Genomic DNA, 18,701 nt, shown 5'->3' on the forward strand with positions numbered 1-18,701 from the left:
ACTGTATAGTGAAATACAATATTGTGATATCCAGCATCCAGCATTTTTATGTATCTCAATCTCTACTGTATCCAGCCCTCCGTACTGTATGTATACCACTTAAAATGGATATGAATATGCTCTTAAAAGTATTCAGTTGGAGCATGACATAAGCTATGAATGGATAATAGGTATGAAACTTTGGGTGTGCAGTATGTGTTCATTAACACAATGCTTACTCTCTGGACACCAACTGCAGAGCCACAACAACAGAAAGAGTCGAGGAGTTTAAGTATCTGGACACCATTATAGACTACAAACTGTCCCTTTTGGCCAATTAGGTCTGTTCAAAGGACTTGAGAAGTTCTGTGGTTGCTAGCTTGCACAATGTACTTCTTCTGAAGCAATTTCAGCTTATTCTGTACTAGTCCTATAAAAGTGTCAATTACATTACATTACATTACATTATTGGCATTTGGCAGACGCTCTTATCCAGAGCGACGTACAACAAAGTGCATACCCATAACCAGGGATAAGTTCGCTGAAAGATCCTAGAGGGAAGTACAATTTCAACTGCTACCTGTACAACAAAGATAAGGACCAGGGCCATTTTTTAAATTTATTTATTTATTTATTTTTGAACAAACAAACAAACAGAGCAAAAGTGACCAAAGTTAACTATCCAAACACTGTGTCAATATCTCAAACTATTTACTGCACACACATGGTTGAAGACTTAAATGAAAGAAGAGGTTTGTACCATTCCAAACCATTTGAGACAGAATCAATTTATGTCAGAGCATGTACATACAGTGTACACAAAATATTCATGAAAATATAAAGAAATTACATAAAGTCTCATGTTTTTATAGTTTTTACACTGAATATCTAGTGTCTATCATGCATATATGAAAAGAGTTGGGGTGGCCTGTATCATAGTGGTTAGGGTACATGACGGGGACCCACAAGGTCGGTGGTTCTAATCCCCTGTTTAGCCACAATAAGATCCGCACAGCCGTTGGGCACTTGAGCAAGGCCCTTAACCCTGCATTGCTCTAGGGGAGGATTGTCTCCTGCTTAGTCTAATCAACTGTACGTCGCTCTGGATAAGAGCGTCTGCCAAATGCCAATAATGTAATGTAAAGAGTTTGTGACCAATGGCAGGTGTGCAGGTAAGGCTACTGAAGGCTCAGATGTAAATCCTACAGCATGGTACTGACAGGGTGAATTTATTCTTCACTGCATCTGCAAAGTACAATCTGAAAAGAGCCCAGACTCAAATTAAAGCTTGTACACGCTCTCATGAATCCAGTTCAACAGGAATGACATCGATCAGGTATAAAAGCATTTGATTTACCCACAAGAGCACATCTGTTTTATGTATAAACACTTCATAAAATAAAGTTCAAATGCTTCAAAACAGAACCCAAATGATACAGCCTGCATGCACATGACCAAAAATGCATGTACAGTTGAGTAACTCAACAAAATAATTGGTGATGAAAAGAAAATTTATTAATTTAAATTATTGAAATGGATTTCACCTTTTGTACCCTATAAGTGTGAAAGCACTTGGTCCTTTGCAGTTTCCAAAGTTCAGATGAATAAGAAATTACATTAACAAGAAACAATAGTCTCCTTTACAGCATAAAACACACCAGGTTGTGTGTACCTGTCTAGACACTGAGACAGTGTACCTCTGTCTGTTTATCTTCCATTGGGTACTGGTACACCATCAACCCCCCCCCCCCACCTTCACTGGGATGATGTCACTGTTACTGAGACTTTCACTGGGCAGATTTTCAGGGGCTCATCGTTCCTACCACCATCTCTCAAACAGGGAGAGAAGAATGGGAACACCCTCTCAGTAAATGTGTGTTTAAAAGTGTAAATGAGTGACATGTCACTGGAGTTGAAGAAGGACACCTCCCCCCTGTCATAGTCCAGCTGCACCCTGATGCTCTGGGGTTTCCTCTTCAGTGTGAGGTCAGTACCTCCTGCTGCACTGTACTTATCACCATCCCTCAGCCTTATGACCCAGAATCCTCTCTCTGGGCTGTATGTTATATCTCCCTTCCTGTTGATGGACTCTTTCACCACTCCTACATCCCACTTTGGTTTATTCCCAACCTTCACCTCCCAGCTGTGTTTCCCTGAGGTAAACCCCTCAGATCCCAGCACATTTAAACATGGGTAAAATCTCTCTGGGTTGTCAGGACAGTTCTGCGCTGTATCTGTGTCTCTCACAGTGGTCAGATCATAAGAGAGAGAGAGATAGGCATGTGCAGTGTTGGGGTCCATCGTCACAGGAGCTGAAATATGAAGAAGAGAGATATTTAAATGGTGGGAAGAAGAGGTACAGGAGAGAACACACACACCTGGTGGAGGAGTGGGCGTTGCGCTGTCGAGGACCCGGCCCTAGGCCCTCCTGATGAGAGATTGACAGAAAATGGGTTAAGCAGGAATGCATTGTTAACCCCTCGCACACGCCATCGAGGTGGTAGTAAGAACGCCCGTAAGAAGAAAAATATGTGGTTCAGAGAATGAGCAGCCATACTTGTCAGTAGAGGAGTCTGAAGTCGGGGGACTTAGATTTAGGGTTTTAAGGAGCAAGGTTAAAGTTCTGACTGAGAATACCCCAACCCTACAGGGGAGGGGCACAATGCCTGGCTAAAGAAAAACAAAAATAAGGAAAACGGAAGGGACGTCAATACCGAAAGAAAATTAAGAGGCTTCAAGGGCCTTCCTGAGGATAACACAAATAACTTATCGAATAGATTTAAAGGACTAACTATAGAGGAGTTAAATGATGAATTACACTCAGCTATTAGCTGGATGTCCTTTGTAGATCCCTTAAGGCGCCACAAAAAGGGGCACCTGAAGAGGGTGTTGGGATGGTGGCAGGCTTTAACGTCTGGCTTACATGAAATCAAAGTTTGGAGGAAGTCAAGGAGAGATTATGAAACTGACACAGACACCAGTGATGAATAGGTTCATTAAAAACAACATAAGGGCTAGTGTTTTTCCACTCATATATTAAGTTGGGGGAAATTCCCAAACCAGAGGGGCCCATGAAATAAAATATTGGGGACAGTTCTTTGGAGGTATGAGAAAATGACAATTGGAAAAACAGAAATAATTAATATGGTCATTGAAAAACAGGTTATATAAAAGATAAATGTCTTCCCGCTTGACATAATGGGGGCATTTCTTATCAAAAAAGGTACACTTTTGTATGCAAAAAAGATATATAAGGGATAAGTTTTTAGACCTTAGAGCAGGATCCCAGAATTTGGCTTCAGAAGATATCTACGAGCTGTTGAAGAGAGAGCAACGCAAGACAGTCAAGCTGGAGTGGCGCGCTCCCTCTGCGCGCCACTCCAGGATATGGATATGGAGAGAGGAGTGACGTACGCGGTACGGACTCAGGTGAAGAAAGATCCACGCAGAACAATTATAACCAAGCTGGAGTGGTAATTATAATCTATATTACTTGTAGAAGTAGGAAAAGTAACATATTATAAGTTTACTTTTATATATCTTTTATTTCTCATTAGGGTACTATATAAAGTAGAAAAATGTAGAGAAGTTATCATATTTAGATAAATATAATATTATAGGAATAGTTTCTTTTTAAACGTCAAGAAGGGGGAGCTATAGGATAAGGCTAAGGCCAAAGAGGATGGATATAGGAAGGGTGTACCTTGATTTTTAAACATCGTGGTGGAAAGGTAATTTAGAAAGAGCTAAGAGGGGTATATGTAACTTGCATGTGATTAGCAAACTGCAAAAGATGATATGTACACTGTAATCTGTACAACTCTATTCTTTTGATTGATTATAATAAAATATATCTTACTATAATCATATGTGACAAAGAGTCTTTAGAGGAATACATTGAATACAGGACATCGATTACCAGATTTGCATCACACCCTTCACTTCGAGACTGGGCTGGAAGTTCAGTAGAACTTACCAGGGCTCCAGGACGTTCGGAGTACTTGAGTTCGTCCCCGAGACACCTCATTGTGAGGTACTGCTCGTGGGAACGTGAGGTCTGAGCTCGGCAAGGGGTCCGTGGCTCACGACAATTTTGGCGCCCAACGTGGGGCACGAGCAGCAGAGAATTGCTCACGGCCTATTGAGGCATTGTCCGAGTGGATTCCTACTCGAGGGTCTCGAGTTGATTACTGGCACTGAAGAGAAAGGTGCTGGACACCTAAGTAGTGAAACCGTAAATACTCGAACTCAAAAGGAATCGAAGTAATTTAGAATAAGTTACAATATTAGAAAACTGTATAGGACAGTAGATTCTAATAAAGTAATAGTATACATATCAATTTATAAATAGGTGGGAAAATGGCTGTCAGTGATATGCCAGACCCACATATAGAAATATATTATCTAATAAAGAATAGCCCATAGTAGGGACTACTAGGGACTAAACAAGTCGCGCCTCCGACAGAGGGAGAGGCATTGGTTCGGAAAATACATAAAGAGAATGGATATTTCTCTTTTAATTGTAATTAAGAACTTGAATAGGTTACATATACCCAAGCTGAAAGAGGTAGTGCAGGGAGTAGTTAAGAACTGCTCACAATGCCAGATGATTAATACACCACACGGCCTGTGGAGTGCTGGATTAACTATAAGGTCGGGAGTACCCTGGGGAAGTATTTGCATGGACGTGGCCGGTCCTGTAGTACGATCCACAGGGGGGCACCGATACTTACTGATAATAGTTGATTCGTGCACTGGGTACACCCTGGTCCATCCTCTGCGGCAAGGTATGGGGAGACAGATTCTAGCCAAGCTAGAAAGCACAGTAATGGCAATAGGAAAACCTAAAGAAATTAGATCAGACAATGGAGCACATTTCAAGAATACCCTTATCAATAAATGGTGTATCAAAAACAATATAGAAAGAATATTTTCCCCACCCTATCATCCTCAAGGAAATGAGGGTAGAGAAAGTGTTAGATAAAAACACGGTAGAATTGAAAAAGGGAGGAATAACCTCAGTAGCACAGTGTAAGAAAATATAATGGAGATAGGATCACAGAAATATTTACTGCCTAAAAGCTTGTTCCCTAAAGTCTGGGTCAAGGTGGTCAGACAGACAGAGGGAACATTTAGAGTTTTAACAGCTAGAAAAGGTCATGACCTGGCACAACATGGGGGCCAGAAATTAATAAAACCTTGTCCAGTGCTGGAAGAAATTAAAGGACCAGGCTGTTGCATCATGTGTTCATGTAATGAATTAAGGCCAGGATATCAGGGACCTGGTGGGGCAAGAGTACCCCCAAAAATAGAGGGGTTACCAGGGGACGCCCTATGGGGAATGACAACCCAGACAGGGCATTCTCCAGTAGTAATGATGCACAGATTAGTGGTCTGTGGACAGTGCAGAATTAGCATTGCGACAAATACCACTTTTCTCATGGCCAGAGAAATAGAGGGGCCTGAGAAGGGGGGGCAGCCTAGGAAAAAATGTAGCTGCCTTGAAACAGCAGAAGGGGAACTTGTGACATGTAATGAGTGCAGGGAACTCACTTTCGAGGGATCAGCTGTAGCAGCGGGCCTCACTCATGCATTAATCCCCTATGATAAAAACGAGACCTCTAAAGGTCAGGAAAAGTCAACATATGCCCAGCCCATTATGGGTAGACAAAGAGACGACCAACTAAGAAATGTTATTGAACAGACATACAACTACGGGCCCACCTGGCTGCTGATGGTTAACCGAAGGGGAGAGACAGATACCAGACCTATGAGGTTTAGGCGAAAAGCCATAAATAGAGAAGGAAGAGTAGTATGGAGATTAACAGATTATAAAGAGGAAGTTAAAAATTGTCTGTACCCACCAGAAGATGCTGAAATACTAGACATACCTTTTGGGGATCATAAAACCAGAGCATGGTACAGCAGTGATACAGATTTATTAATGAGAAAGTTCAAAGCTAGAGCACAAAAAGTAGGGCAAGTGGCATACTTCAGGTTACATGCTTTCCCTGTAGAAGGGATATTAAAAGGGGTGAGAAGACAATTGATTGTGTGCGCAGAAGGCCTAATTGATGATAAAGGGCAAGTGAGAGAAACAATTGTGGTTGAGGAATCTCGGAGGGGAGCCACAGGGCGGATAAACCCTCGCCGCAACCATTCTGATGATAAAGACGAGGCCACAGGGCCTCTTTACACACTAACCATAACAGTCACCACCAGAGTTGGGGTTGGCGAAGGTGTATACTCTGTTTCAGCTAGGCACTCAGTGGAACCCCTGTCTACATACGCTGACGGAAAAGCAGCTGAACCTGTAGTTCCAGACCCCGAGCCAGAGTACAAGGACGTCCACGATTTTGCTACTACAATACCACTGAGAAATAACCCGAACGATGGAGGACCTAGAGATGCTTCTCAGCAACGATGCACAAGGAGGCCGAGAATGTCGTGCTTCAGCGGGTGTTTCCGATCAGGAAATGCTGACAGAGTACATGAAAATCCGAAATCAAAAGAAAAATCAACAAATCCTGCGCAGTGAGTCTTTGAAGAAGGGACAAAATCGGGAAAAGAAAGGGTTAGCAATACTAGGGTTAATAATTTTTGTCCCTTACCAATACACATGCGTTACTAAGGAAATAAATGTGATCTGGTGTGAATACAATATGACATCACCAGGAAGTGAAAATAGTACTGAAAATTGCGGTCAGGAAATGAAAAACGAAACATGCTGTCACTATTTGACTCAAGGAGGTCGGAAATCCAGTATGATAGAATGCGATGTCAGCTGTATCAACACAGACGGGAAACAGAAATGTTCAAGAGGCAGGCAAACTCGATATTATCCAAGCTCATTGGGGCATAAAGTAAAGCGGGAGGTCCCGACAAAAAATACTCAAAAGGCAAGGAGATGTGAGCTTAGATACCCCTTGCTTATAAGGAAAGGGTTACCGAGTTACACTGGACTTCGATGGTCACAATTAGAACAACGAGGAATAATATGGGGACCCACAACACCACTACTCACTAGTCTATATATAGGGGACCCGCAACAATATCCCAAAATAGATAAATCAATAAAGATGCAAAAGGAACTAGGGTGGACAAGTACATATGTATATCAGAATAGAACTTTACTGTGTACATTAGCCTATTGGAGTCAAGATAAATTTCGAAAGGGCATTTGGGCAGCTGATACAATCCAAGCAATGCCATCGTTATTGATTAAGACAGTAATACCTTCTCGAGAAATAGTAGAGAAGATACTTCAGAAAGAAAGGGAGATGATAGAAGAAATGAGACAGTATGCAATATCAGTATATATAGAAGACGAAAAAGATATAAGGGAAAAATCAATCTCTAAAAACGACATTAAAAAGGGTGTAATGACAATGGCATGCGCCTGGGAAGATGATGAATACGTAACCTTCAGATATAGGCCCGTAGAAGAACAACTTAGGAATTGGATAAGTTGGTACTGGAACAAAGTTATGAAAGGAAAAGATCCTAAAACAGATTACAAGGAAGAATGGATTCATTATACGTTAATGAGTGGTTGGTGGGAGGCCTATGCTGGAGATATAGGGAATAATGCACAAAACCAGGACTATTTTAAAAATTATGTCCCTGACCACTTCGTGCCACCGCTCAGAACAATTACACAGGGAAGCAAGAACATGGAGCTAAGCCTCAACTAATATATTTTAATGACAAATTTGGGAAAAGGTTGTATATAGTAAATCAGACTTCTGGGGCCCTACTTAAAAATATGGAGGTCATAACCCCAGATAACACCTGTAAGAGAGGAAAAGAGTTAATATGGCAACAGCCAGCTTGTGACCTTCGAGACGACTTGCGTCTGGTATGGAAAGCTTGGAAGGAGATGATTAATGCAGGACATGTATACGAAGGATATAAGTGGATGAGAAACTTAACTCTTTATAGCAATACAAGTAAACGTATTTTTATAGGGAGAGGAGGGGTCTCTAATGTGATCAGAGCAATCTGGACAGGAGTTAAACAAGGAGTGAATAATGGAGTAAATATGTTTAAAGAAACCACTTCTAATATCATGTCCTGGGGATGGGACACTATTAAATCCCTGTTTGGGCCCTGGGTATGGGTTATAGGAGTTGGAATATTAATCATAGGAATAATATATGTCATTTTTGTATGCTTAAGGTGCAGGCGTCATAGACAACAGTATTCATATCACAAGCTCGAGTCTCAAAAACAAGAGCATGAGCATCAGCGTACTTTTGCTGAAATCTTGACCCGACGACCCCGGCAAGAAATCACTAACTGTTAAGGGAGGCCTAAGATAGACATAAGGAAAAGATAGAGGGGTGAGGGATACTGACCTCAAAAACCAAAATGGCTACCCAAAACACAAACAGATAAGGTATAAAGCCTGGAACAGTCAGAGACACAGGTCACAGCAGAAAAACAACTGAGGCAAGCATATTGGAATAATGGCAACTTGGAACAGTTCCTATGAAACCATGAGCCTAATCGGGAATGTATCAGGGGAAGGAAATCTGGGAGTGCGGGATAACGGTGAAGCAATACCGTTAGCTCTATCCATGGTGAGTTCCCTCCTCCGAGCTCTTGATTTGAATCTTGGTAACATAGTAACAGTAATTAAACTCATTAGGAGTAAGAATTGTTAATTGAATTCTAAAATCAAAATATGGTTTTATTTGGAATGCGGATTTCAGGACAAGATTTCAGACAAAGATAACAAATGTAATTTGAATGCTGAATATGAGATTTGATTTTTTGTCAATAACAGGCACCTTATGAATACAAATATGGAATTACAAATTTACTAAGTGGCTAGTATTAATACAACATGCATTGGCTATGGGATATCTAAATTCAAATTTTTTTAATAGGCAGGTATTGAGAAATAATATAAATGATATACCTGATCATGCTTGTGTTCAATGGGTCACAAATAATAACCGTCCTCAGTTGTATGTCCATGGAAATGGAAATACTTGTGAATCCAAAATGTAGGGGCAGGAGCCCAGAGAATGATTTATATATCTTGTGTACTTAGAAATCAAAACTGACACCTGAGGCCTAGGGCCTCCAAACAAAGAAGGGGATTCACAGGAATCCGCACACTGAAGTTACAAATTCAAAAATGAACTCCAAAGAGAGATGTCCCGTGTAAGAATAGTTGCATGGCCTCCTGCACCAAACCAGCAAACCGTATACATAAATCTATGCATCCAACGGAGATGTAACTTGATCCTTTGGACGTTTAAGATTGATTGGGAAAATCCTGCTGGTTAATAAATAACCATTCTCACAAGGAAAAGAGAAATCTTGTAGTGTATATCCATAAAAAAAGATAATAGAAAATAATAATAATAAACCCCTAAATTATTCACCGGGCCTAATCGAAACCGTGTAAATATATAAAATAATTAAGTTCCTAGGGAATATAGATAATCAAAAGCGCATGGAAAAACTTATATATTCTGGTAGAGGTAGGATGGAAAAATAATATAAAATAAAGAAAAATTGTATTTGATCTCTTACAGAATAAAACCGGGAAATGGATTGTGGAAAAAGAACAAGTGGAAGCCAGTGAATCACAATTCCCAGTGACAGCCCTAAAAGAGGGGTTCGCAAATGAAACAGATACACCCAGAAATCCCATAGAATTAGGAGGGTATCGTAATCATATAGTGAATACTTTGTTTGCTTTTGGAGATAAGAAAAGGTTATTTAACACCTGCAACCTCAAATACCCCCCACTAGATTCCTGTCTGAACTGTGAGAAAACCGTGAAGTTTAGGAGGGGGGCCAGGGGCCTATACGGTAGTCTCTGCACCCCATGCTTTGTCTTGAACAAGAATGAATGCATCAATATTATCAACCTAGACAATCACAGAGAAAAATTTGAAATTTTAGAGAATACAATGACTGTATATACAGACATTCCAAATTACCCATTGTCAGAGGGATTATTCACACCCATAACATGTATCAGCATGATTAAATTCTATCCTTATAATGAGGAAAAACAAGATATTGTGACAATACGCAGAAATATATTTCCGTATATCTACGAAGACCTTGAAGGGAAACAACAAACTAAATATATAATCAAGAGAAAAAAAGTACCCTCTCGTGGTGATGTGTACAGAAAGGCTTTCCTGGAACAACAAGCCTTCCTCGATGGAAGGAACAGTTTCCAGATTACACGCTGTATCCCTGAACCTGAAGGAGGAAAGATCCCAAGGAGTCGGTGCATCATCTGCTTTGAGGATGTGAGAGACATTGCCCATTTCACGCTGCGAGGAGGCATGCGGGGATGCCTGGAATGCATCTGCTTCAACCTGAAGACAACGCTCAGGAATGAACAGGACTTTGGATATGAAGCCACTATTGAGGAGTGGCTGTATGACTTTGTGGACATGGGGGTGTTAGGAGAAAAAACTAGAGTACCTGGACAAATATTGTGCGATTTTATGTTGCCTACGAGAAAAAGAGTGTCGATAATTAAAACAAAAGGGGGACCCATGTTAGATATTGTTACACAAAGACTGACAGATGGGAGCCCAGTCAGTACTTGGTACTCCTTACCATTTGATCCCTGGATGATAAAGCTATGTGAGTTAATTGAGAAGCACTTACAGGCTAGGATTGGCTTAGTGCGAGGGGTTGAAGGGGGTGTCGAGGACCCGGCCCTAGGCCCTCCTGATGAGAGATTGACAGAAGATGGGTTAAGCAGGAATGCATTGTTAACCCCTCGCACACGCCATCGAGGTGGTAGTAAGAACGCCCGTAAGAAGAAAAATATGTGGTTCAGAGAATGAGCAGCCATACTTGTCAGTAGAGGAGTCTGAAGTCGGGGGACTTAGATTTAGGGTTTTAAGGAGCAAGGTTAAAGTTCTGACTGAGAATACCCCAACCCTACAGGGGAGGGGCACAATGCCTGGCTAAAGAAAAACAAAAATAAGGAAAACGGAAGGGACGTCAATACCGAAAGAAAATTAAGAGGCTTCAAGGGCCTTCCTGAGGATAACACAAATAACGTATCGAATAGATTTAAAGGACTGACTATAGAGGAGTTAAATGATGAATTACACTCAGCTATTAGCTGGATGTCCTTTGTAGATCCCTTAAGGCGCCACAAAAAGGGGCACCTGAAGAGGGTGTTGGGATGGTGGCAGGCTTTAACGTCTGGCTTACATGAAATCAAAGTTTGGAGGAAGTCAAGGAGAGATTATGAAACTGACACAGACACCAGTGATGAATAGGTTCATTAAAAACAACATAAGGGCTAGTGTTTTTCCACTCATATATTAAGTTGGGGGAAATTCCCAAACCAGAGGGGCCCATGAAATAAAATATTGGGGACAGTTCTTTGGAGGTATGAGAAAATGACAATTGGAAAAACAGAAATAATTAATATGGTCATTGAAAAACAGGTTATATAAAAGATAAATGTCTTCCCGCTTGACATAATGGGGGCATTTCTTATCAAAAAAGGTACACTTTTGTATGCAAAAAAGATATATAAGGGATAAGTTTTTAGACCTTAGAGCAGGATCCCAGAATTTGGCTTCAGAAGATATCTACGAGCTGTTGAAGAGAGAGCAACGCAAGACAGTCAAGCTGGAGTGGCGCGCTCCCTCTGCGCGCCACTCCAGGATATGGATATGGAGAGAGGAGTGACGTACGCGGTACGGACTCAGGTGAAGAAAGATCCACGCAGAACAATTATAACCAAGCTGGAGTGGTAATTATAATCTATATTACTTGTAGAAGTAGGAAAAGTAACATATTATAAGTTTACTTTTATATATCTTTTATTTCTCATTAGGGTACTATATAAAGTAGAAAAATGTAGAGAAGTTATCATATTTAGATAAATATAATATTATAGGAATAGTTTCTTTTTAAACGTCAAGAAGGGGGAGCTATAGGATAAGGCTAAGGCCAAAGAGGATGGATATAGGAAGGGTGTACCTTGATTTTTAAACATCGTGGTGGAAAGGTAATTTAGAAAGAGCTAAGAGGGGTATATGTAACTTGCATGTGATTAGCAAACTGCAAAAGATGATATGTACACTGTAATCTGTACAACTCTATTCTTTTGATTGATTATAATAAAATATATCTTACTATAATCATATGTGACAAAGAGTCTTTAGAGGAATACATTGAATACAGGACATCGATTACCAGATTTGCATCACACCCTTCACTTCGAGACTGGGCTGGAAGTTCAGTAGAACTTACCAGGGCTCCAGGACGTTCGGAGTACTTGAGTTCGTCCCCGAGACACCTCATTGTGAGGTACTGCTCGTGGGAACGTGAGGTCTGAGCTCGGCAAGGGGTCCGTGGCTCACGACAGCGCCTCCTACCGCTGCTGTCAGGGGAGGTGCAACTGGCAGCATGAAATATACCGGTTGGGGCCCTGGCCAACTACACGACCAAAAGAGACTGAGGGAGCTTTCTTTTAAGACCGTCGCTCCTTTAAGGCAGTCGTGTTAGTGTTTGTCTTGTCTTGTTATTTGTTTGTTGAGTGAATGTATTTCCACAATCACAGTATTTATTATTATTATATTTTATCTACAATGTGTTGTTTTTATTATTATTTGTAACTGGCTGAATGCGCCTCACAGCAAGGAGGTCCTGGGTTCGAATCCCCGTCGGCCGGGGCCTCTCTGTGCGGAGTTTGCATGTTCTCCCCGTGTCCCGTTCCCTGGAGTCTGCTAATGGATCCGATCATCACGACCTCCCTGTGTCCATCTCTTGTGTCCGCCCATGGCGTGTGGCAGAACCATTAAATGTTTGTAAAAAAAACCTGATTTCAGCATCTGGCCCAGATACTCACTGTACTGCACCATCCCCAGCATCTTCTCCCAGACTCTGAACGTCAGGTTGCCCAGGTGTTTGGCCACGTCTATCAGCGCCCCTGAGAGCAGCTCTGGGTCCTGCAGTGTGCACTGGGCTCTGTAACGACAGGCAGGAGTCAGTCAGCATCGGGAACTGAAGAGACTTAAACACACAAGATGAAATGAGCTGAGAGTCCACATACCTTTCCTTGATGTTGTTGTAGCTCTGAAAAAAACACACAATAAGAGCATATAAGAGTGTATAAATGTATTCAATCCATTCCATTATGAGAAACAATAGGTGATAAACAGCAGGAGCCATGTTAATGAAAGTGAAGAGGATAATAACAGTCAGCACACATGACGTTACTTTATTGAGGTTAATCGGTATAAACTCGGTCAGTAAATGAAGCTCCTACCTTTAAAAAGGAGGTGTCCTCGGTCTTCATGGCTGTCTCTAGAGCCATTACCCGACTCTTCTGCTCCTCTTCCTCTTTCAGTGCAGCTAGTCGGGCCTCCTCTTCCTCACGCAGGAACTGGTGGAGCATCTCAAACTCTGCCTTTATCTGCCTCTCTGTGTGCTGGGCTTGACTCTGCGATTCAAACACCATTTTAAACCTGAATAGTGTAACTATGCTTTGTTATTTATGTATGTGTGTTTGTTGGTGTGTTTGTTATCCATGTCACACACAACATTAATCAAAAATACGACATATTTACTAATTGTGTTACTCACCCTGATGTGTTTTGCTGTCTTCTTACTTTCTCGTTCAACCTCAGGAAAATTAATCCATTTTTCTTCAACAAGATTAAGTGCAGGCTTGAGTTCCTCCTGGAGTGATATGAACCAGTTAAGACTTATTCTCACAAATAGCACAGTATAACCCCTGCTACACTAGTGACGGTCAGTGTAATTTTGTAAGTGTAAGCACATGGGAAATATAGTAGGGAAAATACTACACTCGAATAAAGACCAGTGAAATATTCTTTTAGAGCGTCATAACACAATATTTTATTGTGCATTTTCAGCATAATTAAACCAATAAAATATTTCAGCAAAATAGGATAATAATACTGGGCTGTACACACATATAATTAAAAGCCAACTGTAAGGAATGTTGAAGCATTCATAGAACCAGCTTGACTTATTGTGTTTGATATTAACACATCTATTTTGAGAGAGTATTTACAGCTCTGTCTCCACTGGTTATTCCTGGTTGTTGCACAGTTCTCTCCTCAAGCAGATAACAGTTTATATGATCGTAGTTTTATCAGATCTAGACCTTTATTTTGTTAGAGTAAAGATCTTGTGTTATATTTGTGCTGTCAGTATCTAATCTCAGAAATCATTGTTATATATTTATGAAATCACATTGTATTTCAATGTTACATTTATGGAGCTGTATTCACTATAAAAGGCCCACAATCACAACTGTGAATCTGGACTTAGCCATGACCACATTTTACTCCTAGTACATTGTACTGAAATCTAAAATACTGGATGTTTTGATGCTTTAAAACAAGACTTTCTGATACAATGCTGACTTGAATTTTGAATTATGATTTAAAAAAGAATACCTTCAGCTCCAGAGCGGCCTCTTCCACTGGACAGACCGGGTGGTTTCTGTGTTTTCTTGAAGTCTGACAGATGAAACAGACAGGCTCTTTGTCATGTTCACAGAATAAAACAAGTTTCTCCCCATGAAGACTACAGTGAGACTCCGTCTTGTCTGTCGTTTCTCTCTCAGTCTTCTGCTTTAAGTAAGACTCCACAATGTTTTTTAAGGCCAGGTTTGGAGAAGATTCATCCATAGAGGCTTTTCTCCTGCAGATGGGACACTCTCGAGAGCTCTTCTCTTCCCAGCACTGCTGCAGACACACTCTACAGAAGCTGTGGCTGCATTTCAGAACAACAGGCTCTTTAAAAATGTCACAACATACAGAGCAACAGAGATCGTCCTCAGGAATCAAAGCTTTAGTCTCCATGTTACAGTCTCTCCGTCTGAACCTGGGACAGAACGCACCCAATGTGATTCAAAACTGCAACAAGCAGGCACAGGAAGTGCAGATCAGGTTTGTAGTTCTCAGTCAGTGGGAGATTCTTGACTGGGTTTGTCCTCTCTCTCTTACGGAGATGGTCACGCGCCTGAACTGGATTGGATTCACAGGATGCAGTAATGTACCACTGGATCCATTTATGTGCCATGTATGAAAATTAATTAAATGAGATAATTTGGAACAGCGAGGCCAGTTCCTTTGTGATACACTGAATATATTTGGGGTTGAGATAAAAAGATGAACGCGAGACAAGAGCTCATAATTTCATCTTGTATTTCCTCGTATTTACGCCTACATGTGCTACACTACTTAAAACATAGCACCTTTGGGATCAGACCACCCAGTTTCTAGGTGAGCAAAAGTATTGGTACAGAGTGTAGTAAATAATACTTAATATTTTGTAGCATATCACTTGCTTGCAATAACTGCATCAAGCCTGTGACCCATTGACATCATCAAACTGTTGTATTAATCTTTTTGTGATGAATTTCCAGGCTTTAATACACTCATAATTTGTGACGTTTAAAAAGACTGAATTCACGGTCTGTAATATGCTGAAGTTAAAAATCAGTGATGTGCAAAACGATCTTATTCTGCAAACCTGATATTGATTGCTCATGCCTGCCTTTGTGCAGTAGGGGGAGAACTTGTGATGAAGCCATCAGTGGAGAAACCCTGTGTGTTGAGTCGTAATTATTATTCAGGGGTACAACACAGCCTCTTTCAGTTGCTGTTTGTTTGAGGGTTTTTTCCCTTCAATCTCCTCTTCAGGACGTGAAATGCGTGCTCAATTAAGTTAAGTTGCTCCATGCAAGCCTAAGCCATGACACTTCCTGTCACTGACTGATGTTTTGTGGTTTTTCTTCATAGCTCTGACACTGTCTCAGTCATCAACCGCAGTTGTTTTCCGTGGTCAACCTGATTCATATCTGTTGCTCAGTACGCCACCGGTTTATTTATATTTCTTCAACAGGCAAAACCCAAGGCGTAAACCAAGAGTACACATACAGAACTATTTAGTCAATGTAACATGACACATCTGGGCAACAAGAAACACCTGTCAGTCACATGTTCCAATACTCTTGCTCACCTAAAAATTGGGTGGTCTGATATAAAAGGTGATACGTTCTGATAAGTTATTTAACAAATCTAGATAAAAATACCAGGAAATAAAAGCTGAAATTCGGATCTCTCTTGTACATCTTTTGACCTCAAACTCTATTGTCTTCAGTGCATAGCAAAAACAAAGGAATTGACTTTTTGTACAATGCTCTCGTAACAATGTTTTAACAAGAATCTTATCGATTGTAGCCCAATCATGTCTTGATCTGATATTTGTATATGCACTGTAAAACCCCACGCTAACCCAACGACGGAATTTAGCGAGGGCTGAAGGTATCAGCGTGCTCGTCCTTCTGGTGTTGCTGAAAGAATACTAATAGGGCTAAAAATTAGTGGCCCCTATGCGGAGATTCTAGATCAGCCAATAAATAAACCACGATACAAAGGCAGTAGTACCACTCTGCCTTCCGCTCTTTACTGGTCCGGGCTGACCAAGAATCTCCACAATAGGGCCAATATATTCACCTTCGTTTATCTGACTCCATTTTAGAATAATAATTTAGATTAGTTGTCCACATTTGGTGGATGTCTTATTTATAATTTTCACTTGATCGCTATAGGAATCCTGTACTGAGAAGAACTCTCTGAACAGTCCTCTGCTGGTACCACCGCATGTCACATCGCGCGTTATGTGCACGTCTCACGAACTGACTAGCTATCTGTAGTCATTACTGAGGTCGCAGGAATAGCTACTCTCGGGTATATCTGTTTACAGCCTAGGGACCCAAGCAGACCAACATAGCTATGGCTGTGCTCGACATGAATGAACTACCATGCGGAGGCAAGGGATTTACCAACATAGGTGTACGGTTGCTATACACCGTGATACAGTAAGTGAAAATAATCATCCTCCCTAGACCAGTTCGAGGGGGTAAACCACGCATTCCCTGTGTAACATTAAGTGTCAGTAAGGAAAACCAAACAGATCAAGTTTTAACAATTTTATTTTACCAGGCAGGTTACATACACGTAATTACATACTAGTTCCCAATCAAAAAACATTACAACGGAAACCAAATTACGGAGTCTTAAAAGTCATACCTGGTAATAAAAGCTACATACGGGAGTCTGGCTACAGACACCCTGTACGTAGAAATTACGTGCACTGTGTGCACGAGAGGCTGATTGCATTCTCCCAGATTGCTTAGTTTGCTGTCCTTAAATCCAAAATCTGGCCTTTGATGTTAACCCTAAAAATGGGTCACCCATCTGTAATTTGGAGCCACGCAGGGGGGTCGAGGCACATGGCTTTCACTGGGGCAGAGCTCCACACAGTTTCTCCTGGTTGGTTATGATGTCCAGGGTTTTCTGTTGCAGAAATAAAACCATTGCACCAGTCGCACTGAAACAATCAGAATAATACCAAACATGAATATTATCTAAACTGACTTTGTCATGAAACATCCAGTGCTGTACACATCATTTAGTGACTGAGTAAAGAGGGAAAGAGCAATAAAGGGGGGTTCAGGAGAAGGTCAGGGCCTAACAGGCCGTGCCCTCTGAAACCTTCCCGTGCCGTAAAGGATGTTGCCCCGTCGTAATGAGTTTTACGGCTGGAGGCCTGAGTCTTCCCCCACAGGCTCCTGCCCGTATGGGTGCGGAGATAGTGGGGGTTAATGGTGCATGCTCCTGGCTTAAATTACTTTACAGCCACATTTTCCCACAATACCAGAGGAAGCCAGCAAGCTGACCAGCCCTGAGTGATAATGCCAGATATTAATATTATTAATTAATTAATTTCCGCCTTACAGCACCGGCTACAGACACAGACTGCAAGCATAGTTTATAGAAATGTCTGAAAACTAAAATCAAGGCCATCATTTGGAACGAAACGCTGTGCACAGATTGGCTGTGCAGGACCGGAGTTGTGCACCCCTGCCCCACAGTAACTACACGGAGGAACAGAGACACAGACACACACTGACACACACAGACAGACACACACATACAGATACAGACACACACAGACACACACAGAAAGACAGACACACACAGAAACACACAGACACTCACAGGCACACAGAAACACAGAAGCACAGAAACACTCAGATCTTCATACTTCCTGTCACTGACTGATGTTTTGTGGTTTTTCTTCATAGCTCTTACACTGTCTCAGTCATCAACCGCTGTTGTTTTCCGTGGTCAACCTGATTCATATCTGTTGCTCAGTACGCCAGCGATTTATTTAAAATCAAGGTCATCAGTTGGAACAAAACGCTGTGCACTGATTGGCCGTGCAGGACCGGAGTTGTGCACCCCTGCCCCACAGTAACTACACGGAGGAACAGACACACAGACACACACAGACACACACAGACATACACACACAGACACACACAGAAACACAGGAACACAGACAGACAGACACATACAGATACAGACCCACACAGACACACAGACACAGACAGACACAGGCACACACAGAAAGACAGACACATACAGACACACACAGACACATACCGACATACACAGACACGCAGTCAGACGCAGACACACACAGATGCACGCGGACACAGACAGACACATACAGACAGACAAGGCCTGTCAGGACTCCAGGACAGTAGATGGTTACCTCAGCAAGCAGCTCACTCTGCATGCAAACACAGAGTGGATAGGGGTATAGCTCCTGAAGAGTTTACTGAGCTCAGGTACAGGAGAGAACCGGCATGATTTATAGAAACCTTC

General features: G+C 41.5%; 1 protein-coding gene across 1 annotated transcript; it reads right to left on the bottom strand.

The window, feature by feature from the left end:
- Positions 1–1,734: 1,734 nt before the first annotated feature.
- LOC133134525 (zinc-binding protein A33-like) lies at positions 1,735–13,303 on the bottom strand. Its single transcript, XM_061250728.1, has 3 exons — positions 13,256–13,303; positions 12,836–12,935; positions 1,735–2,291 (listed from the first exon to the last, which is right to left on the bottom strand). Exons 1-3 carry the CDS (start codon positions 13,301–13,303, stop codon positions 1,735–1,737), a joined length of 705 nt encoding a protein of 234 aa, XP_061106712.1.
- Positions 13,304–18,701: the final 5,398 nt, after the last annotated feature.

This window comes from Conger conger, chromosome 8 (genome assembly GCF_963514075.1).
Source record: "Conger conger chromosome 8, fConCon1.1, whole genome shotgun sequence".
NCBI lineage: Eukaryota > Metazoa > Chordata > Actinopteri > Anguilliformes > Congridae > Conger > Conger conger.

Coding starts and splice junctions, on each gene's coding strand:
- LOC133134525 (XM_061250728.1), bottom strand. CDS start 13,303: ATGGCTCTAGAGACAGCCATGAAGACCGAGGACACCTCCTTTTTAAAG. Junction 12,936..13,255: donor AGGACACCTCCTTTTTAAAG/GTAGGAGCTTCA, acceptor TGCACACTGCAG/GACCCAGAGCTGCTCTCAGG. Junction 2,292..12,835: donor GCTGGGGATGGTGCAGTACA/GTGAGTATCTGG, acceptor TTCATATTTCAG/CTCCTGTGACGATGGACCCC.